The 23,803-nt window shown below is 50.5% G+C and overlaps 1 protein-coding gene across 1 annotated transcript in view; it reads left to right on the forward strand.

Moving 5' to 3' along the window:
- Positions 1-290: 290 nt before the first annotated feature.
- Positions 291-23,803, forward strand: part of SIN3B (SIN3 transcription regulator family member B) — a 39,659-nt gene continuing 16,146 nt past the window's right edge. The window contains exons 1-7 of the mRNA XM_008577574.1: positions 291-391; positions 1,729-1,882; positions 8,003-8,203; positions 13,233-13,376; positions 20,460-20,582; positions 21,840-21,929; positions 22,456-22,574. Coding sequence (XP_008575796.1) covers positions 369-391; positions 1,729-1,882; positions 8,003-8,203; positions 13,233-13,376; positions 20,460-20,582; positions 21,840-21,929; positions 22,456-22,574 — 854 coding nt within the window. The 5' untranslated portion in view covers positions 291-368. The remainder of the gene's footprint in view (positions 392-1,728; positions 1,883-8,002; positions 8,204-13,232; positions 13,377-20,459; positions 20,583-21,839; positions 21,930-22,455; positions 22,575-23,803) is intronic.

The following is a 23,803-nucleotide window of genomic DNA, read 5'->3' on the forward strand; positions in this document are numbered from 1 at the left end:
GCTCGGGCTCCGCGGGCCACGAGAAGCTGCCAGTGCACGTGAGTGGCGCCCTTCCTTCGGGGACCCCGTCCTCCGGTCACCACAGGCCGGCGCCCCTTATGCCGGCCCCTTACGCCGGCCCCGCCCGGCCCCGCCTCGGCCTCCGCTCTGCGCGGCCCCGGGACCCCCTGTCCCCTCATTTGTCCCCTCGAGGGACCGGCCCGTCCCTGTCCCCCCCAGGGACCCAGCCCCCCGTCCTCTCTTCCCGCGACCCCGGCCCACTGGGACCCGCCCTCCCCCCGTAGGTGGAGGACGCCCTCACTTACCTGGACCAGGTGAAGATCCGCTTCGGCAGCGACCCCGCTACCTACAACGGCTTCCTGGAGATCATGAAGGAGTTCAAAAGCCAGAGGTACCCGCGGGGCCCTGCCCATCCCTGGACCCCCTGGGCCGGAGTCGGGTGGAGCGGAGTGAGACCCCCCCAATTCCACCTACTCCCCTGCCCCGCATTCCACCTGCTTCCCCTCCGCCCCCCAGCTGGGTGACCTTGCACAGGTTGTCGAACCTCTGGGAACCTCAGCTCCTCCTAAAAAAAAAAAAAAAAAAAAATGGAAATGGTAGTACCCAACCTTGTGGAGCTGTCCTGGGGATTCCTGGAAGGAGGGCAGGGACAAGGGGTAGAGTCGGGTACACGCAGAGTGGGATCCTGTCTTTATTTCAGATGTTGATTTTTAAGTAAGTTTTGTTCATGAAAGGTTGGGGGGGATTGATTTTGGTATTTTTCTTAAGCACTATATAAACATGTTGTTTGTCTTGATGATTAAGTTTTTTAGCACTGTCCCCTCCCCCTTAAATTTTGCCCCCCTCTCCCCTTAAATTTTGTCCCCAAGGTGCCTCATTTGGCTCCTTGTTAGTTCCAGGCCTGCTCGGAAGTAAGGTGCATAAATCGCTTAGTAAGGGACCTGGCACGTGGAAAGCGTTTAAAACACATGAGCTGGTTTTGTAAGCACAGAATCAGGAGGGTTGGAGATAGGTGAGAAACCTCAGGATCATGCTCTTGTTTTACAGGAGGCTCAGAGTGGGTAAGGTACTTGTTGAGACCCACCTTAGTGGCAGTGGTGGGTCTAAAACTGAGACCCTCAGACTTCGATTCTTGCAGGTCACACCCCTACCATGCTGCTGTCCCCTCTTTGGAACCATGGTGGGGCTGGCCTGGTTCCTTCCAGGAGCGTGGTGCTAAGGCCTGCACTGTTGACTGCAGCCAGGAGGAAGACCCCATCTCTCCCCTCGCGTTCTTATGTGTTTACCATACTTCCAGGGCCCCTGGTATTTATGCGTTGTAGTCAGTTGCTCAGATCAAAACCTGTGTCCCAGTCATCCTTAATTCATACAAAGTGAGAGAGTTTATCACATTGCTTGGAGGGCTTTGGCCTCCTGCCACTTTTCGGAGTCTAGTACTTGTAGTCAGCTCTCCTGACATTTTTCAGAACCTGGTGCATGTGTTTGGAGTGTTTGGGTAGCTGTGCTGTGTAAATATTCTGTCATTCTCGCCAGGATGGCACCGGGAGCCCAGGCCTAGCTGCTTTGGAAGTAGATTGTTGTCAGCAGATATCATGCCAGTCACGTTTTAAGTTGCTTTGTTGCCAGCTGAGAAGCCTGTTATGTGGCCATACCAAGGGAGGCGGGAGTAGATTTCACTTTTAATTTGCTCTTCAAGACCCTTTTGCTCATTTGTGTTCTCTCTTCCAGCATTGATACTCCTGGAGTCATCAGACGCGTCTCTCAGCTCTTCCACGAACACCCTGACCTTATTGTTGGATTCAATGCTTTCCTTCCCCTTGGATACAGAATTGACATTCCAAAGAACGGCAAGTTAAACATACAGTCTCCTCTGACGAACCAGGTATGCTGCTGCAGTGGTTTGGGTGCTCTTGGCCTTCACACAGCAAACCCTGCTACCCAGGTGCTCAGGTTGAGCAGCATGTCTTGTTTATGTCATTGCCAGAAAGCTGTATAAGGTCCATTCTTTTCCTAGACATGCTAATCGCTTCTAGCCCAAATCAAAATAGATTGAAACACCTACACAGGCAGCCTTTGCAGCCCAAATCGATCTGTTTTGAAGACCTAAAAAAGAGTGGATGTCAGGGAGGCAATTCTTCTAACACAGAGTTATATGTTGAATCCAAGTAACCGCATAACAGGTGCAGAGGTCTGGGCTCGAGGCCTTCACAGTGAGTGTCCCAGCAGGCTTACCCTTGTACTGGGCTTGTGCTCGTCTGCATCGGATCACTCTTGGTGCCACCAGTGAAATAAGGTGGCTGAAATGCATGTGCAAAGAGCTATTTTTATTGTTGCTGGGCTTCATTTAATTGCTGGTAGGGTCATTGGCTTAGCTCAGGCTTGTGGCTGTGGTTCCTTCTTTCTGGGTGACAGATGCTGTTTCCTCTGTCTCTGCAGTCCCTTCTTGTGTGAGCTCATCTGACCCTAAGAAAAGGGAAGCCTGTTTCAGCTTCACTTTTATAACCATCTTAATCTCCATCTCGGCATGGTGGCTAGTTAGGGCATAATTCTTTGTTTGGGGGGCGCTGTCCAGTGTGTTGTGGGATGTTTAGCAACATCTCTGGCCTCCGCCCACCAGATTGTCACCCAGTCATGACAGCCAAAAATGTCTCCAGACATTAAGCGTCTCCTGGGGACAGAGTCACCCCTGTTGCAGAGCACTGTTGTAAGTGAACCAGCTTTCCCAACCTCCTGTGGTCCTTTCCCTGAGAATTTTAGCAGGGAGTATAGAATCTGCTGGAATTTTTTGTAGGCCTCTCCTGCCATGGAGGAGATTATGGAGTGTTGGATCAATTAGAGAATTGGGATTTGGAAAGAGAACAATGAGAGGTAATGTGGCAGTGACCGGTACCCCCCACCCTAGGGTGGCTCGCGTGGTAATTCTGCCTCTCATCTCTGCAAGGCAAGTTCCACCACCACCACCTTGTCTCATTAAAGCAGAGGAGTGCATCAGTTTCAGAAGGGAACTTGGAAGCCGGTGGCCGCTGAATTTCCACGAGATTCCATTTCCCATTTGCCAGTGGAGCCCCAAGATCCGGATGTAGGACTCAGGCAGCCAGACCCTAAAAGCCTTGGCGAGATTAATCTCTGGGACAGTCATGGCTGGGTTGAGAAACCAAGCTCATTTGCTGCAGCGACATCCTGGAGAGTGCTCTGTAGAGTCTGCGTGTGCTGTGTGAGTGCTTCGTGAATGCCCGCGTCCTTCCCAGCCTCGCTAAGAAAGGAGTCCAAAGACCTAAATTGTGCCCTCTGGGTGTGGAAATTGCCTTCAGCAATCCCCAACCATGGGAGTCACTTGGCTTTGACAGGAACTGCACTGTGGTTGGACTCAGAGCTGCTCTTCCCTTACACAGCTGGGAGCCCCTTCTGGTCCAGAAGGCAAGACCAGAGGCAATCCCATCTCCCCCTCTCCCAGGTGGCTCAAGGGATGAGGAAGGTCCACTAGCTTGCAGAAAGGCTTGCTGGGACGGTCGCTGAATAGCTGCTGCACAGGGCTTTGTGCTCTGGCTGCAGCCTGGAAGCAGCACGTCTGGGCTCTCTTTGCTCAGCTGGAAGGTGGGCTCCCTGCAGGGCTCCCTTGAGCCCACTCAGTTTCTGGTACAGACAGACCTGTCAGGTTTCCAGTCCCACTTCTCCACAGTCTAGGCTGTTCCTTGTGTGGCTTCACGACAGGCACATGCAAGGTGTCCTTTCAGCTTCCTGGAGTCCTCTGAGAGGCCGTCACAGCCTGAAAACCTTACAAGGCTCCCCACACGCAAATGCCTTGGTGGGGGTTCTTATTGGATTTTCTAGCTTCAAGGCTTTGAAGTACAGCTTTGTTGTACAGCTTTGTTGTTGGATTTTTTTTTTTTTTTCCATTTTTTATTTTGTCACCAAGCTGCCAGCTCCACACAAGGAAGAAGTGGCTCTCAGGTGCCCAGGAAGATAAATAAGAGATTCTTAGCCTCTGGGGTGCCTTTTGTGTGGGGTTTCTCAACCTCAGCACTATTGCCAGGCAGGGGCTGGGTCATTCTGCTGAGGGGCTGTCCTGGGCATTGCAGGGTGCTGAGCAGCGTCCCTGGCCACCACCCACCAGATGCCAGGAGCACCCCTCCCCCAGTGTGACAACCTAAAACATCTCCCAAAGGTGCCACGTGTCCCCTGGGGACAGAATCACCCCAGTTGAGAACACAAGTCTAAAGGGGAATAGAGACACTCCGTGATGTGTAACCAGCAAGGCTCGGGGCACTTGGAAGAAGGAACGTCCTCCTGCTGGGGCCTTGGCCTCCCGAGTCAGTGGTGTTTCAGATTTGGTCACCTCCACAGAGACACCCCCACCCCCACCCCACCCCCACCAAGTCCACCTCAATGTCATTCTCACACCACTCTTGGTTATAGATTTCAAAATAACAAAGCCAGGAATGGAAGTTGAGATTCCATTGTTTTGTGTTGGTTTGTCCTCCCTGGCAGACAGTGAGTCCTTAAGGTGAGATGGGACCATCGTCCCTCTTGTCCAGGACTGTATCCATGTGCCAGGATGGTGCCAGGGGAGCAGCATGCGGGGGAGGAACAAGGAACTGGAGGGTGGTGGGAAAGTGATGACTCGGTCCCCAGGTCCTCCTCAGGACAGACCCTGCCTTTGGAAGCAGCAGCCGGCTTGGACAGAGAGAGAGACCTTCATGGTGCAGCTTATGATATAAGTGGCCCCTTTGAATTCAGAGGGAGGCCCACCTTCGATTCTTGGCTCCTGACAGGTGGGTTCTCATGCTTGTGTCTTACTGACTCACAGAGCAGTCAGCGGCCACTTGCTGTGAGTCAGGCCCTGGGGTTTATTCAGAATCCCAGCTCTTGGGGTGCCTGTGCAGTGATGGGGACCAGGGAGGGGCCCTGTGAGATGGGAAGGCAGTAGACAGTGACAAGAGCCAGGGGTGGGGTGTCAGGGTGAGAAGTCTGGGGTGGTCTTGGGATGCCTGATCATCTGGTAAAGGTGGCAGCCCCTGCTGAGGTGAGCGAGGCTGGAGGCAGTGGGGGCTGCTCTGTGTTGTCACCCACTGGAGACATCTGCGTGGGTGGAGGCATCGGCCGTGCAGAACGGCTCACCAGTGTGTAGGAGGCATTGCTAACTGTGCCCGGACAAGGCCACCCAGGGCGGAGAGAAGGAGTGCAGGCAGAGAAAGAAAAGACCCGGCTTGTTCCAGAAGGTTTAGAGCAGGGTCCGCTTACTGTGGCCTGTGGCCCAAACTAGCTTGGCTTTGTGTAGCTGGTGGTTTTCACATTTTCCAAGGATTACATTAATTTTTTTTTTTAATTGTGATGATATTCACTTAACATAAAATACATCATCATGACCATTTTAAAGTGTACTATTCAGTGATTTTTGGTATATTCACAATATTTTGCAGCTGTCACCACCAATTCCAGAACACTTCCATCACCCCAAAACTCTCTACCTCCTAATTCTCCCCCCGCCCAGCCCCTGACCACCACCAGTCTGCTGTCTATCTCTATGGATTTGCCTGTCTGGACATTTCATGTGAATGGAATCGCGCACTACATGGCCTTTTGTGTCTGGCTTGTTTCCCTTGGTGTAATGTGTTCAAGGGTTTGTCCACGTGGTAGCGTGAGTCAGAGCTTCATTCCTTGTGATGGGTGAGTGATACCCCACTGTATGGACGGGCGCACTGTTTATCCATTCATCTGTTGATGGACGTTTGGGTCGTTTCCACCTTCTGGCTACTGGGAATAGTGCTTCTGCGGACACGTATGTCCAAGGGTGTGTGTGCACACCTGTTTTCGGTTTGGGGTTGATGCTTGGGAGTGGGATCGCTGGCTTACGTGGGAGTTCTGTGTTAAACCTGCTGAGGGGCTGCCAGGCTATTTCACAGTTTGTGCTGAGTGTTGCTCTAGGGGGTGGCCCTCCATCTCATCACAGTGGCTCACTTCAGGGGACCAGCTGAGACATGGGAAGCTTCAGAATGCCACCCTGCAGTGGCGGGGACTCAGGTGAGCCCACAGCCTCCTCTGAGCCACAATTGGGCCCCAAGTCTGCTTCCCCCCACCCCGCTTGGCTCCTTCCAGCTCCTTCCACCGCCAAGACTGTGTGCCACAAACAAGCATGAGCGCAGACCCCCATCAGCTTGAGCAGAGAGATCGCCAAGGGCGCCCCCAGAGAGCCTCACGGTGAATCCCACTGCTGAGGAGCAGGCGTCAAGAGTCGTGCCGCTCCGGACCTTGTGTCGAGAGTCGTGGCCGCTCCGGACCTTGCATCTCTGCTCTCCTCAGCTTAGATTTTCTAGAGTTGTCTCTGTGCCCACTGTTCCAGGCTGAACTGTGCCCCCAGTCCCTGTGTTGAAGCCCTGTATCCCCAGGACCTCAGAATGTGACTGTATTTGGAGATGGGGTCTTTAAAGTGGTAATTACGGTAAAACGAGGCCACTAGGGTGGGCCCTAATCCAGTCTGACTGTCCTTATGAGAAGGGATGAGGACAGGCATGCTTAGAGGAAAGTCTCTGTGAGGATGCAGTGAGGGGGCGTCACCTGCAAGCTCAGGAGAGAGGCCTTGGTGGGAGCCAAGCCTGTGGCAACTTGACCTTAGACTCCCAGCCTCCAGAACTGTAAGAAGTATTAATTTCTGTTGTTGAAGCCACCCAGTGTGTGGTAGTTTGTTATGGCAGCCTGGCTAACACACCAATCCAGGTGACAGTGTGCGATGACAGCTCAGCAGCAGGGGGCAGCAGTGCTCCTGGCTTGGCTCGCCCCGGTGGATTCTACAGGCCAGAGACTGGTGCCAGGTGCATTGTCAGGCAATGGAAACAGTAGGCAGGTCCGTCTGTCCCTTCATCCGTTCACCCGATCATCCCCGACAGCAGATGAGGCCCACTGTGGTCCAAGGACTGACCCATGGGCTGAGGATACAGCCCTGAATGACATGATGTTCAGGCCATTTACCATCTGGTCAGAGTGGACAGACCATGAAATAAGTAAAATTTGTCACACGTAGGGCAGTAATACGTGCCGTGGAGGAAGCTAGAACAAGAAAGGGACTCAGGGGTGCTGGAAGACAGAGTCGTTTTACTTAGATGCAAGATGGTTCTGGAAGACTCGCCTAGGATGTGGTGTCCCAGCAAAGACCTCGAGCCGAGCTGGAGGGATCCCGAGCTGCTGGAGAACCAGCCCCTGTGTGCCTGGGTCTGTGTGGGATAATTCCAGGTTAAAAACATAACATCACCTTCAGGGGGTGGTCCTGTCCCACCACGAGTTAGGATTCTGTAGCGTGGGCGAAAGACGTTTGTTTTCTATTTTTATTTGTATTTACAGAAAAGTACTCAAATAGAGGGCAATGCTTGATGGGTGGTCAGGGCCCATCTCTCTTCTTTCAAGTGACTGATGTCCCTTTTCCAATTGGCGAGGGCTTAGCACCCAAAGTCTCATGTCCCTCCCAGGAATCTCCCAAGTCCCTGGCATCTGGGTCCCCATTATCTATGTCCTGACTTTCCCATTGCTGCTGACAACAGGTAGTTTTGCGCCTGAAAACAATCTTGCTGAAATGGGGCCACAGAAGGTGTGGGAAGCCGTCTTTCATACATAGCCCAAAACTTGGCTCTAAAAATGTTTAAACATCACTTTTTGTAAATTTCTCCCAAATGCTAATTTCTCCAAATGTAAAGTGCTCCTTAAACTTGCCTGTTGTTTGAAGAGATTCAGAAGGGTTGGGCGGAGGTGAGCAGGTGAGACTCGGCCAGGAGTGCCCCAAGGGTGCGCAGACACTCAGGCACCAAGTCAGGAGCCATCTGCACGTTCTGTGTGCCCGGCCCGCTTGCATCCCTCCAGGCCCCCTGAAGTGACCTTTCTCTGCATCTCATAAAAAAAACTTGGCTGTCTGCTGGGTTTTGTCTGCTCTCATGCAGACAGCGGCTGGGCCTGGCATTTTTCACAGTCTGTCCCCATGTTGGTCCTGCGGTAACTCACTGTCTGTCGTTGTCAGGAGAATTCACACAACCACAGTGACTGTGCAGAGGACTTCAAGCAACAGATGCCGTATAAGGAGGACAAACCCCAGGTGCCCTTGGAGTCTGATTCCGTGGAATTCAACAACGCCATCAGCTATGTGAATAAGATTAAGACCCGCTTTCTAGACCACCCAGAAATCTACAGGTCGTTCCTAGAGATACTGCACACTTACCAGGTAAGGGGCCTCAAGTCTGACTTCTTCGTGGGTTTTTCTGGCATTTTCCACCATCAGGTGCACTGGAGGTGTTCAGGTTTTCTTGTCTGAGTTCATGACATTTTGATTAGTGGGCTTTTGGGTTTTTTTTTTTTTTTTGGCATTAGTTTTTCTGTTTAATGTGGTAAAATATATATAACATAAAACTTACCATTTTAGCCTTTTTTTTTCTTTTTTTCCTTTTTTTGTCTTTTGTCATGTCCGGCAACGGATCGCAACCCTCAGTGTCGCGCGCGACACTGAGGGTAGCGATACGTTGCCGGACATGACAAAAGACAAAAAAAGGAAAAAAAGAAAAAAAAAGGCTAAAATGGTAAGTTTTATGTTATATATATTTTACCACATTAAACAGAAAAACTAATGCCAAAAAAAACGCGACACTGAGGGTAGCGATACGTTGCCGGACATGACAAAAGACAAAAAAAGGAAAAAAAGAAAAAAAAAGGCTAAAATGGTAAGTTTTATGTTATATATATTTTACCACATTAAACAGAAAAACTAATGCCAAAAAAAAAACCCTCAGCGGGAGCGCCACCACACTCCCAAGCGGCGCACTGTAGCAGTGCGCCACCGGGCCGGCCCCCATTTTAGCCATTTTTAAGTGCACAATTCGGTGGCATTAATTCAGAATGCATTAAATGCTTCCACACTGCTGTGCAACCGTCATCACCATACATCTCCAGAACTTGCTCACCTTCTCAAACTGAAAGTCCCCCCATTAAACACTCGCTCCCTATTTCCCTCCTCGCTGTAGTCCCTGGCAAACACCATTCTGTTTTCTATCTCAATGAATTTGCCTATTCTAGGCACCCCTATAAGTGGAGTCACACAATATTTGTCTTTCTGTGTCTGGCTTATTTCACTGAGCATGATGTCCTCGAGGTTCATCCGTGTTGCAGCATGTGTCAGGACTAACTACTTTTTTGGGCCGAATAATAATTGGTCGTATGCATCTACCACATCTTATTTATCCATTAATCCATAAGCTGACACTTAGATTGCTTCCAGCTTTTGGCTGTTGTACATAATGCTGCTGTGAACGTGGATGTATAGGTGCTTGTTGGAGGTCCATTTAGTTTTGTTTTTATTTTGTTCCTTGACACACCTCTGCACCCAGGAAGTACTAGGATGCGCACATGAGGGGAATTCAAAAAGAACCTAAGAAGACAGTCTGCTTTTCACAAGGCGACTTCGTTATCTCTTAGGCAGTACAACTACAAGCACTTTATTTCTGCTGATTACAACTGGGTTCAGCACCAGGAACTGGGGTGACAAAGGGGAATGGTTGTCACTGCTTGAGAGTTAAGTCCAGTGGTGGAAGACTGGGGTGGAAAAGAGGGGATGTGTATAGGAGAGGTGAGGCAGGGTTCATGGTTACCAACCCCATCTGGGCTTAGGGAGGGGGTGGTCAGGTTGAATCCTGACAAATCAGGCAGAGCCATTAGGCAGACAGGCACAGAAGAAGGGTGGACTTGGTGCCAGGAATGCCTGTGCAAAGGTCCAGGGGCAGAGCAGACAGTCAGCGTCAGGGCTTCTGCGGGGGACTTGGGAAACACAGGTGGGCCAGTGGCAAGGGACACCTATGTCGTGTGCAGGACTCAGACATCATCCTCACCCCCACGTGGAGTTCTTGGTGCTTATTTTTTTAAGCAACAGAACCCACTTTTATAAATGAAGTCTGCACAACTTTTATATGTCAAGTAAAGAAGTGAGATTCTTTTATCGTAAGTGTTTGAGATCGGATCGATGGCATTTGCTTCCTTTGAACTCAGTGAGGCCATTTTGCTTCCTGTGAACTCAGTGAGGCCGTTTTGATGGACCAGATGTTTGCCATCCTCGCCATGGGTGACGTGCAGTCTCAGCATCCATCTTCAAGGTGTTGGTACAGCCTTCAGAACTCCTGCTTCCCACAGATGAGCAGTCATGGGTGGCAGCTGTGAGCATGTGATCTGTAGGGAGCGATGCTGCTTGGGATGGTGGGGTGTACGGCTCCCTCCCAGGCTTCACAGGGTGTCACATGGTCAGGCTACAAGGATCCTCAGAGAGCAGGCTGTGCAGTGTCTGTTTTGTTGAAGGGGAAGGGGGAGGCAAAGAAGTTAGAGGCTCATTTACCCGAAATCGCAGCAATGGGCTGTCAGGGACTTACTCAGAGAGCACAGGGGGTGGGGGAATGGATGACGCAGTGTCCCTCAACCCAAACACTGTAGTTGGTTGGAAATGCAGATACCTGGGCCTTCCCCCAGGGCTGCAATCTGTCAGGTCCTACCTGGCCCCCTCATTCTAAACAAGACTCCTGGTGACTCCAACCTGAGGCTGTTTCTTGAATTTTTATGTGAATTATCCTGATTTTAAATTGTTGGTTCAGATTTTTAAAAGACACTGACCAAGCAGCTCTGGGGTAAATTTGGTTGCAGGTTACTATTTTCGATGTCCCTGGGGCCTCCCTTCAGACCTGAGTTCCTTGCCTTCACCTCCCTGAACTTCGGGGTTCTTATCTGCAAAATGGCCATAATGCTTGCGGTGCCCACTGGCCCCTGGCCTAAATGAAGTTAATGGAGGTAGTTAATTCATGCACAGTGCCTGCCTCAGGTCACCCCTGGGCATCTGTTACCCATTGTACAATTTTGTATGTGTCCTGTGTGTGCTCGGAGGAGCACAGCCAGTCCTGCCCTGACCCAACTTGGGTATTCCTGTGAAGGACTCTGTTCTCCACAGAACGGCACAGTCAGACCACAGGGCTCATGGGAAAACAGGGTCTGGGCACAATGCTCAAGGACTTCCTCAGTGGCACCTAAGTAAAAACAGGAACCTGCTCAAAACGGTAGTGCCATTGTGCACATGTTAAGTGGGTAAGAAGTACATGAACACTACAGCAAATACAGTACTGACCTTGGAAGAGGCCTGAGGTTACCTTGTGGCCTTGGCTGTTGGAAGGTGGCAGCCTGCGATATACGTGAAGGGCTGGGAGGAGGTCGTCTGAAATTGGATGGGACATTGTAACCTCAGTCAGACACAGGGTGGCTGCTAGCACAGCCAGGCACTGGGGGGACCCATAGGTGTTGGTGGGGGGTACGGGTGTGGTTTCATATGGCTCTGGTCAGCCGGGTGCAGTTTTCTGTGATTCACCCAGTGTTTCTTCTGGATAAATTAGTGCATATTACGCAAGCACAAAAATCACATTGTGCTCAAATTGTTTCCTAGCACACATCTCATGTTCAAGTAGATTTGCGTGTTCAAAACAAGTGTTACAGCAGAACTGTCCCACCAGGATGAATGCCCAGAAGGTGTGTTCCTAAGTTGAGGGTGTACGCTCATGACATGTAAATAGATGTCACCAAATTTCCCTCTGCAAGGTGGCACCCATTTTCCTTCCTGCCTTCTGTGTTTGAGAGCACCCGGTTCCATGTCCTCGTTAGAAATCACCAGCCCAGGGGCCGGCCTGGTGGCGCACTGCTACAGTGCGCCGCTTGGGAAGCGCGGCTGCGCTCCTGCCGAGGGTTCGGATCCCACATACAGACCGGTTCCCGCTCACTGGCTGAGCGAGGTGCGGGCGCAACACCGAGGATTGCGATCCCGTTGCCGGTCCCGGTCCGGTACGGGCGCGACACTGAGGGTTGCAATCCGTTGCCGGACACGAAAAAAGACAAAAAGGAAAGAAAAAAAAAAAAAAAGAAATCACCAGCCCTTTTCATCTGTGTCCATCTGATGAGTGAGAGACGGCTGTTGTGCTGTTTGAAATTGTGTTCCTGGGCTGGCCAGTTAGCTCAGTTGATTAGAGTGTGGTGCTGATGACACCAAGGTCAAGGATTCAGATCCACATACTGGCCAGCCACGCCACCCACGTGCACACACGCCCACACATTCACTCGTTTAAATTTTGGTCAGTTTGGTCATTGTTTCATCTGTATTTATCTTCTGAATCAGGTGGCCTCTGCTCATTTTTTATTTGGCCTGCAAGCATCGGGTGACTTTTTTTTTTTTTTTTTTTAAAGATGACCGGTAAGGGGATCTTAACCCTTGACTTGGTGTTGTCAGCACCACGCTCAGCCAGTGAGCTTTTAAAGATGACCGGTAAGGGGATCTTAACCCTTGACTTGGTGTTGTCAGCACCACGCTCACCCAGTGAGCCAACTGGCCATCCCTATATGGGATCCGAACCCGTGGCCTTGGTGTTATCAGCACCGCACTCTCCCGAGTGAGCCACGGGCTGGCCCCATCGGGTGACTTTTAGGAGGGGTGGTTGGTTTCTCTTTTCTTCCCTCCCGCACAGGTACTACAGGTGACTCACTTCCCTCGGAATAGCAGCCGGGCAGGGCAGGGTGGTTCTTTCCATTTGGAGCCTTGAGCGGGAACATTAACAGCTGTTCCCTGTGCTCTGGGAGGGCCTCGGCGCTGCTGCCTCTTCCTTGCTCTGTGACATTCTCCGGTGTACAGTAGACAGGGACCTATTTCTGATGGTCAGCTTCAGTTTTGCTGGCCAGTTCCTGCCCTCCAACCTGGGTCCACTTGGTCTTCCTCTTACTGTTGTAAGCTCCATGTCAGGCTGTCTTCCTTCAACATCTCGTGTCTTGGTGACTGTGGCCCACGGGTCCCTTGGCCTGGAAGTTCCTCCCTCTGCTCTTCACCCCCTCCTTCATGGCCCCACGCCAGCTCTGCACTCTGCCTTGCCCTTGGGAGGGCTTTCAGTTCACCTCTGACCCTGCACTTCCCTGGCCTGCCCCTGATTTCAGCCAGCCTCGCACCCCCCCACTCCCTCAGTTCGTGGACACAACACACCCCTCCCCTTGTCCCTTCCACACTCCTGCCACAGGCTGTGTCTTGCAATGGGATCTGGTCGCCAGCACCCAGGACTCTTGTCGGCTCCACCAGCAGGTTCTCTTCCTCATGAGTCGTCCCTCTGTCTCCTCCACGGTGGGATGCCTGAACATCACAGGCCGGGTGCCTTGTTTCTTGGCTAACCACTCATCTTCTCTTTCCCGAAAACCAACAGAAGGAGCAGCTGAACACAAAAGGCCGGCCGTTCCGAGGCATGTCCGAAGAAGAGGTGTTCACAGAGGTTGCCAACCTCTTCCGGGGCCAGGAGGACCTGCTCTCCGAGTTCGGACAGTTCCTGCCTGAAGCCAAGCGGTCCCTGGTAAGTGCAGAGGGCTTTCACCCAACCCTGGGAGCCTCAGCAAGGAGGCATGGCCTCAGGCAGCTCAGCCCCAGGGCTGGGCCAGGCTCATCCACCCTCCAGGATGCTCTGGGTTTCCCCCAGTAGCTACAGTGGGGGTGTGCAGACACTCAGGGGGGTCTCCCATTATCACTTGTGCATGTTAAGCTTTTGACACATCCTCAGAAATGCTTCTCTATACAGACAGTACCTGGGTCTCAAGGGATGGCTTGGGAATCAGAGTGTCTACCCATGGAGACGATAGGACCCAGGTGCTGGGGCCTGGTGTTCTACCTCCTGGGCCTGCCCTCCATAGCCTCTGCCAGGACCGCAGAGCCACCACCCGCCTGGAACCCTGGTCCTGTGGGAAGGTGCAGGAGGGGTTGGGTGTACCACCTCTCCCTCTGTTGGATGTGGCTCTGGTCTGGGGCTCCCAGCAGGTTGCATCTGGAGACCAGGGTGGGGGTGGCCTAGGCTTGTCCAGGGACCTTGGGTTGTAGAAAGCAGAGGTGGGTGAGAAGAGGCCTCGGGCAGGGAGGCTGGGGGCTCAACTGCACCGTCAGCCTTTCACCCCCGGCCATGGCCTGAGGCCTGCCAGGCTGTCTTCTTCTCCTCCTTTGTTTTTTTTCTTATTGTGCACATAAAGCTTTTTTCAGAAATTGAGGTGAAATTTATAATATAAAATTCACCATTTTAAAGTGAACAATTCAATGGCGTTTAGTGCATTCATAATGTACAATCTTCATCACTAGCTAGTTCTAGAACATTCTCATCACCCCAAAAGGAAACCGCACCTCCATCAGCAGTCACTCCTTATTCCCCTCCTCCAGCTCATGACAACCACCAATCTGCTTTCTATCTCTATGGATTTGCCTGTTCTGGACATTTCGTATCAATGGAATCATACACTCTGTGGCCTGTGTCTGGCTTCTTTCACTCAGTATCATGTTTTCAAGGTTCATCCATGTTGTATGTAGTATGTGTCAGTGTGTCATTACTTTTTATGAAATGTGAAATAATATTCCCAGGTATGGATATACTACATTTTGTTTATCCATTCATCCATCGATAGGCATTTGGGTTGTTCTGCCTTTTGGCTGTTGTGAATAGTGCTGCCAGGAACATTCGTGTGCAGGGACAGTCATGTGCTTCTTAACGATTTTTTGGTTGATGACAGACTGCATGTATAAAGGTGTCTCCTGAGGTTGCAGAGGTCATACCATGCACCTTGTAGCCTAGATGTGTCATGGGCTATGGCCGTCTAGGTTTGTGTAAGTACACTCCACGGTGTTTGCACAAGGACAAAATTGCCTAACTACTGATCTCACAGAACATGTCCCTGTCATTGAACTGTGTTTGAACACCTGTTTTCAATTCTTTTTGTTAGGTACCTAGGAGGAATGGAATTGCTGGATCATATGGTCATTCTATGGTTAACTTTTTGAAGAACCTCAAAACTGTTTTCCACAGTAGCTGCACCATTTAACATTTCCTTCAGCAATGCACTGGCGTTCCAATTGGTCCACATCCTGGCCAACAATTATTTTCTGTGTTTTTTGGTGTTTTTTTTTCTTTTTTTTTAATAGCTGTTGTAGTCTTGTGAAGTTATATCACACTGTGGTTTAGATCTACATTTCCCTGGTTACTGATGATGTTGAGCATCCGTTCATGTGCTTATTGGCCGTTTGTATATCTTTGGAGAAATGTCTATTTAAGTCCTTTGCCAATCTTTTAATTTATTTGTCTTTTTGTTTTTTGAGTTGTAGGAATTCTTTATGTATGCTGATACTAGACCCTTATCAGATGTGTGATTTACTGATGTCCTCCTCCATTCTGCAGGTTGTCTTTTCACTTTCTTGTTAGTGTCCTCGGATGCACAAAAGCTTTTAATTTTGATGAGGTTCAGTTTCTCTGTTCTTCTTATGGTGCTCACACTTTTAGCATCAAATCTAAGAAACCATTGCCAAATCGAAGTCACGAAGGTTTTCCCTCATGTTTTCTTCTAACAGTTTTATAGTTTTAGCTTTTCTGGTTTTATTTAGGTTATTGACCCATTTTGAGTTAATTCTGTACATGGTGTGAAGGGCAGATATAACTTCATTCTTTTGCATATGGAGATACAGTTGTCCAGCACCATTTGTTGAAGAAACTCTTCTTTCCCCATTGAATGGTCTTGGCACCCTTGTTGAAAGTCCATCAGCTATTCTCGTATGGGTTTATCTGTGAATTCTCAGTTGTGATCCATTGGTCTCTGTGTTTATCCTTATGCCATTGCAACACTGTTTTGATTACTGTTGCTTTGTAGTAAGTTTAAAGTCCTCCAACTCTGTTCATTTTTGAGATTGTTTGGGCATTCGGGGCCCCTCGCATTCCCATATGAATTTAAAGATCAGCTTTTCCATTTCTGCAAAAAACAGCCCCTGGGAATTCAATAGGACTCGCATTGAACCTTTAGATCTTCTTGGGGGGAATATTACCATTTTAACGATCTTAAGTCTTCCAGTCCATGAACATGAAACGTCTCTCTGTTTATTTATGTCATCTTAAATTTCTTTCAGCACCATTCGTTAGTTTTTAGTGTACAGGTCTTGCATTTCCTTGGTTAAATTTATTCCTAAGTATTTCATTCTTTTTGATGCTATGGTAAACGGAACTGTTTTCTTAATTTCATTTTTGGATTGTTCATTGCTAGTGCATAGAAACACCACTGATTTTTGTGTGTTGATCTTTGTGTCTTGCAACTTTGCTGGTCTTGTTTATCAGCTTTAATAGTTTTTGTGGACTCCGTAGGGTTTTCTACATATCACATCATGTCAGTTGTGGGTAGAGAGCATTTTCCTTTTTCCCTTTCCAATGTGGGTGCCTTTTATTTCTTTGTCTCGCCTAATTGCTCTGGCTAGGACTTCCAGTATGACCGTTGAATAGAAGCATTGAGCATGGGCATCCTTGTTTTTTTCCTGATCATAGAGAAAAAGCTTTCAGTGTTTCACCATTGCGCTTGATGTGAGCTGTGGGCTTGTCATAAATGACCTTTATCAGGCTGAAGAAGCTCCCTTCTATTCCTAGTTCGTTGATTGTAGTGTGTCCTCTTTCCTTCCTCTTTGTCCAGATGACCACCTGGGGTGTGATCGCATGAGAGCCCCCCTCCCCCCACTACATTCTGAATGACAACGTGGCGGGACAGATGGGGCTGGGGGAAGCAGGCCTTGAAGGGAGGGGCTCAGGTGGTAACAAGTGTCCAAGTTTGGATGTTGTCAAGACCCTTGGTTGATTCTGGCAGATTTCCAGTGCATTTTCCTGGGTTTTCCTTCCCTCCCTGCCTTCCCCCAGCCCTTCCTATCTTCCCTTGTCCTGGCCCAAGGTCTGTTCCAGCCTGTCTAGGGCAATGGGCCGGGGCTCGTCCCTGTGTGTAACCATCTCTAGGACATGGAGCACCATCCTTGAGCGGGGATGCCATGAGGAAACACTTCCCAACTCAAAGGCAGAGAATCCTGTGCTCATCGTGGAGCTGTGCTTGAGGCTGGGAGCTAGAATCTGACCTTCCTCCTACCTGGAGCCTCGGTGCCCTTGAGGGCCCAAGGCACAGCCCTGGCGCTTCAGGCAGCTTGAGCCAGCCTTGTCACCTCCCGGGCCTGGTTTCCTTCTCTCTTCCATGGGAACAACGGACCCTCCTGTTCATGTGGGGACTCTGTGAACCATTTGTCCTTCAGATGCTTCCCACAGCACCGGGTACATGTTCAGCGCTCCAGAAAGGGCAGCTGCGGTTGTTCAGGCAAAGCAGCTTAAATTCAGGGGGCTAGTCATCTTGTCCCCTCCTCCTTGTATCCCCGGAGCCGGCTTGCTGCCTGAACTGCAGGGAGTATGTGATGGAGGGCCAATCAGAGTCCTTGTCTGGAATCCCTGTGGTGATAGGGAGCTCACCTCTTCAAGGTGCCCAAATAGGGCCTCTCACCTGAGCCTGCACCTCAGGGCCCCTCTCTCGCTTCTGGCTTTTTGTCTGCCTGCGCATCTCTCTCAAGTTCAGAATCTACTCGATTTTATCCTCCCCTTTCTCTTTGAAACTCCAGTATCCCTCCCACCTTCCTGCTCATCCAAGACCCTCCTGCCCTTGGCCCTGGGGCCAGGCGGTCTCACCACCTCCTCCTGCTTCACACCCTTCTTGTGTTGGCACAGCCCCGGATTGCAGGCTTTGGACCTCCAAGTCCCCCAGCAGCTCGAGCTGAGTGCTGTCACCCATGCCAGCAAGCCATGTCTACCCCCATTGTACACTTGGTGGCTTGTCTTTGGGTCTCATCCTCTTGGATCCAGGTCCCACATCTCAGCTCTGACCTCAGCGTCGGCAGCTCCTCTCCTGAACACCCCATCCCTGCATGGAAGTGGGTGCACGTGGTATCCCTGGTTGGCCTTCCCGGAGCCATCACTGATGGTGCAGAGTGATCAGGGGTGGCCACCAGAGGCAGGGACATTCTGGCCTCGTGGCCTCAGTGAAGGCCTGGCTGAATCCAGGGCCAGCTTTTGCTGCCCTCGAGGAGGTCAAGGGGCTCAAGGCTTGGGGCTCAGGGCGTGTCCTTTCTCCACACCCCAAGGAGCTCTGGATTGATGCTCCCAGTTCTGCCTCGACACACGTGGTGGGTGCGGTGCTTGGAGCAAGGGCATGAGATTGTGCACTGGGCTCCTGCCTTGCCTTGTCACCCCTCAGCCTTTGGCTCTAACACCCCAGTATGACTGTGCTAACAAAGCTGGTTCTGAGACCCCACTCTGGGGTCAGTACAGCAGTTGGGGAGCCCCATCTGCTAGCGTTGGGGGTGCCGTGCACAGCAGACACTGTGACTGATAAAACCAGGAGTGCACTACTCACCCAAATTCTTTGCAGTTTTGCAGCAAGGTGACCTTAGTCCCATGAGTTTTCATCCTGGTGGGAAGTCTTCAGGCACTGTGAAGACTGGTCCTCTTGGGGGGCATTGAGTGGAGCCCCTGTCCTCAGATGACTGTGGCCGCAGCACCCCCTGGTGGACACAACTCAGCATTTACGAAGTTGGTCCTTGACAAAGCTCACCCTAGAAAAATAAGCATTCCCTTAGAAAAGAGCCTGCTAGCAGTTTCTTTAAATGGCATTTGTTATCAATTCAGAAAAGCTTTTTAGTGTATATTGGGTGATTATAATTTTTAAAAAATTAACACCACTACAAAATCTGTTGTATGAAGTGAGGTAGGCCTTCATAGTCTTTATATTAATTTTTGGACATCTTTGAAACTACAGGAAAAAAGAAACCAAAAGTGAAATTTGGCATTGTTCTAATTAAAATTGATTCTTTGGCTTAAAGGGCCAGATAGTAAATACTTAGGCTTTGCAGGACAGTTGGTCTCTGTTGCAAAGACTCAGCGTCTGCCCTAGTATCTGGAAAGCAGCCATGGACCGCATGTCAATGAATGGCAGTGGCTGTGTGCCAATAAAACTTCATAGAAATAGGCCCCGCATGGTTAATTTGACAACCCCTGGCCCATGTGGTCTTTGGGGTCCTCTAGCTCAATCATTCACAAATGGGGATATTTAACTGAAAAGTGAGAATCACATGAACTGTGGAGGAAGATTGGTGATACTGACCTTGCCCTCCAGCTTGGGCGAGCAGCTGGTCTTCCCTTGAGGTCCCCAGTTCCCACTCAGAGCTTGTCATATTGTCACCCAACTGCCTCTTTTAGGAGTCAGTATTTGTACCTATTGCGGGATCTACAAAAAGAAATACTAGTGGAGATTGTAAAGTGGATGCCAATTTCTCCACCTGTGGTTCTCAGAATAACTTTGACTCTTCAGATAATTATTCCCCAAATGGATTTAATTTCCCAAGGGACAAGTCTTGCCTGTGGTACTTTATTATTATTGTAAAAATCGTCCAAGCATTAGTGAGGGCATCAAATGTGAAAAGTAAATCTGCCCCTTTGACTCCATTCTCAGGCATTTCTCAGAGATAAGCACTTACATGCATCTTGTATATCTTTCCAGAAATTTCCTCTGCATGTACAAACGAATGCTTATCCTTAAAAAACAGTAACAAATGGTGTCCTGTTTCTTCTGCCCTTTGCGTTTTTTGGGTTTTTTGGGTTTTGTTTTTTCCTTTTTGCTTCATGTATCAGGCATGTCTGTCTGTCACAGCTAACCAGAACCAGCTCACTGTATCTGATGGCAGCTGGCTGTTTTGTTCAGATGCACCAGGGCTGGTTCATCTTGCCCATGCTTTGGGCTGACAACATGCCCTTTGTGTGGGGTCTCTGTGTCCAGGTCCCGTGGTGGTGTGGGAATGGGGAATGTGGTAGGGATGATTGCAGTGGCTCCAAACACTGCAGAGCCTCTCCGGCCCTGCCCATGTTCTGCAGAACAGCTTTGGTCTGTCTGCCTTTCCCTTCCCTGCTCTGGCTTTCTGGTACATGCATACAGATACAAATCTTGGATAGATTGTTCCAGACCGTTCTTCATTCTTCGTAAATATCACCGGCACCCTGTAGACACCCTGCTTGGGGTGGGTATTCCTGGCCTCTTAGTTGATGGCTGGCGTAGAGCCTGGGAGGTGGGCCCCGAGCCAGCTACAAGCCCCCAAAGCGAGTGATAACGTCACCCCCAAGATGTAATTTGTCACTCATAGAAAAGAATTCAAAGACTGGCTCCAAGGTCCTCCACCAGTGGCCTGGCGAACATCAGCCACTCCCTCTTGCTGCTAGTTGTGCATACTGCCCATCCCTCTGCCCAAAATGCTTTGCATTTCTGTGGCGCTGATATGCATGTGGTTAGACACCCCGATGGAAGACCCAACTCAGGTGTCTTCCCTCCTAAGCCTCCCCGGCCCCTCTCTCTCCCTCCTTCATCCATTGTGGCCTGATGCAAGCCATCTCCCAGCTATAAGTTAAGTCCGCGATTATCTCGGTACCTGGTTCTCTTCCCCAGTAGATCTGAACATCTCACTGGAGTCACCTTGTACATGGACAGAGCCCCTGGCCCACGTCAAAGAACCAGCCTTGATGGACCGGTCATGTTTCTCCAGCTCTAACCACCTACTGTGTTTGTGTCCTCAGTTCACAGGCAATGGGCCGTGCGAAATGAACAGCGTTCAGAAGAATGAGCATGAGAAGAGTCTGGAACACAGCAAAAAGCGCTCCCGGCCTTCGCTGCTCCGCCCTGTGTCTGTGCCAGCCAAGGTGACTGTCAGCCATGAGTGTCGACAGCCATGTGTGTGGACATCCACCAACCTGGCCTTCCCTGTAGGTGGCCAGGGAGCAAAGCGCAGAGGCCTGAGCAACAGGCCCAGGGCAGGGGCCACGGCTGAACCCTGTTCTATCTCGAAGGCACCAGCAGTGGGACCTTGGGATGTCGGCTCCCCTCTGCAGTGGCCATTCACCTCTCTTCCATGTCTCACAAGATCATTGTGAGAAGGAGGGAGAGGAAGACTGTTACCCCCTTCCGAGGTTGGAAGAAATGGGTTGTACTGTTCAGTCTGTTCCTTTTCCCCATCAGGACCCTTGGGCAGGGCCGTTATGTACAATTGGGCAGGTCGGTCACTGCACAACTAAGGGTTGAGAGGGGCAGAGATACAGGCCCTGTCCTGCTCATCACCCTTGATGGTGGTTTTTTAATTCCGTCATTCCTTGTGCATTTACTAGTTGGCTCTCTACTATAAGGAGGAACTCTCTTCTTCCCTGTTTATTTTGTTACGTATATCAATGACTCCAGGTTGTAATCCCTCACTGTCATTGTTCATCTTGAGGCCCAAACTGTCCCAGATGTGGCTAGTAGGCTCCTCTAGGCTGGCTCCTGTGTCCTCCCAACATGTCCCCACCGTTCTTCAGGTACTCTGGAGGTGGTTTTGGCTGTGTAGTAACATCCTGCATGGCACAGATGTAACAGCCAAGTTCAGGGCCGAGTCCAGCTTAAAGACTAATGTCTTCACAGAGATTTAAAACCTGGTTCCTCCAGGGTCCTCCCAGTGCTGGCCCCTTCCTGTCCCCTTCTTGTCACCGTCTCGGCCTGCAGGACAAAACGGCAGTGGGAAAGGTTTCTGATGTCATCGTATCCGGTGGTGCGCCCCCTTCGCCGTTCTGACTTTGTGGTGTTTTTGCCTGTTACCGAAAGCCCGAAACTGCTGAGATTTAGATCCCAGATTGGCAGGGATGGTTGTGTGGCCTTCACCCCTCCCTAGGTCACAGAGGCTGGGGGACCTCCCTAAACAAACATGCCCCTGCTTCACATGGGGGACAGGGAGTACCACACCAATGCACAAGTTGTCCCGGAGGCGTCATCTTGGGGGTCTTGGGTGACTGGGAGGTTCCTGCCTGTCATCTCATTGGCAGTTCCATCAGGAGAGCTCAGTGTAGCATCGTTATGACTGTGACTGATATGGATGGGGGGCCACCCATGGGACTCCCAGAACGTTAACCACACAGAATTTCTCTCTGCAGAAGAAGATGAAACTCCGTGGTACCAAAGACCTGTCCATCGCAGCCGTGGGGAAGTACGGCACCCTGCAGGAGTTCTCCTTCTTTGACAAGGTGAGGGGGGCCTTTGGCTTCTGTCCTGGGGATGCCTCAATCGGCTGGCTGGGCTGATGCTCCCTGGGCCTGCCCCTACCAAGGTGGGCCCTGCTCAGCTCAGAGCTGCAGGATGGGGCTACTGGGAAAGGAGCTGGAAAGGCTAGCCCCCAGCTGTCACCACAGAAGGGAGTGTGGGCCATCACGGAGCAGAGAGCATGTGGTTGTGTGGTATGGTGGGCGGACAGGAGGAAGCAGAGCAGGCTGGAAAGGCAGAGCATGGGGTTCGAGCAGGGTTCAAGGACATACACATCTGCCACCCTTAGCTGTGCAGCTTTTTCTGGCAGAGCAGTTGAGATGGCTGCATGCACGTGTCGTCAGAGCCCAAGCTGCGGATTGCTGCAGGGGTGGCGTTTGCTTACGGCCCACAGCTGGTTCCTTTAGAGCACGCCGTGTTGACGACTCGTGTGTGCACCTAATATCTGAACTGGCCTGGGGGCTGAGGAGTGGGCGTTCTCAGTGGGCCCCTGACGAGCTCTCTCCACAGGTCCGCAGGGTGCTGAAAAGCCAGGAGGTGTATGAGAACTTCCTCCGCTGCATCGCGCTCTTCAACCAGGAGCTCGTGTCTGGCTCTGAGCTCCTCCAGCTCGTCAGCCCATTTCTAGGGTGAGTGACTGACTTCCCGGAGCTCCCTGGGTGTTTTTCTGTATTAATTGAATTTTTTTTTTTTTTTGATGGCTGCTCAGTAAGTGCAGGGAACAAACCCTGGAACTTGGTGTTATCAGAACCATGCTCTAACCAACTGAGCTAACCAGCCAGTACTTGAAATTGTCGTTGAGATCACTGTAGATTGACACACATTCATAAGAAGTGATACAGAGAGATCCTGGGTACTCTACACCCACAGTAACATCTGTATCACAGCCAGGATGTTGACAGTCAGGTGTCCCACTGGTCTTTCAGACTCCCTAGTGTTGTACCCATTTGTGTGTGTATTTTCAAACTTTCCCACCATGGAGACTCGTGTGTCCACCACAGTCAAGATACCGGCTGGCTTTAGTACCACAAGGTCCCTGCCTTGACCTTAGGTACCCACACCCACCGCACACCCTGCCTCAACCCCAGTTCCTTTCAACCCCCCAGCTGTCCTCCATCTCTAAAATCTATATAACAAAAATGTTACATAAGTGGAATCTTAGAGGACGTAGCCTTCTGAGATGAGCTTTTTTCCGCACCCAGCGTAATTCCCTGGGATTCACCTGACAAATGCTTTAAAAAAATTCTGACATTCAGAAATGGTACTTCTGCTGCATAGGGAGAAGCCCTGTCAGCAGGTTGGGTCGGGTCTCGGGCAGCTTCTGCACTGCCAGCCAGGGCGGCTGCTGGGAGGGGGCTGCTGGACAGAGGGGACTAGCGGGTGACTTCGCACGCTCCCTTCTGTGCTCTGAGTGCTCTGTGAGTCCTGGGAGTCAGCTGGGGCCCAGCAGCGATCTGCAATGTGAGGACCTTGGCCAGTCTGAGCCTCAGTTTCCTTGTTGTTAAATGGGGATCATTAACATACCTACCTGTGCAAGGTTTTTGAGAGCTCCAGGTAGGCTCTGCATGTACAGCTTTTAAAATAGTGTCCCAAAAAAAACAAGGAGAAAATACCATTTCTCAGGCAGAAGGCATAAACTTAGCTCTCCCTAAAGAAAGGAAGTGCGTGAGAGAAAAATACAGGAGATTTTTTTTGAAAGGGTCTCTCACATGGTGGGTGTGTACTATATGTGATCATCCTGTTCAGCCCTTAAAACAACCCTGAGGACAGGTGCTGTGTGAATCATTTTTCACTAAATGAAAGTTTTTAAAAACTTTTCTTTTTTTTTTTTTTTTTTTTTTTTTCCTTTTTTTTTTTT

Source organism: Galeopterus variegatus, unplaced genomic scaffold (assembly GCF_000696425.1).
Source record: "Galeopterus variegatus unplaced genomic scaffold, G_variegatus-3.0.2 Scaffold1543, whole genome shotgun sequence".
Classification (NCBI taxonomy): Eukaryota; Metazoa; Chordata; class Mammalia; order Dermoptera; family Cynocephalidae; genus Galeopterus; species Galeopterus variegatus.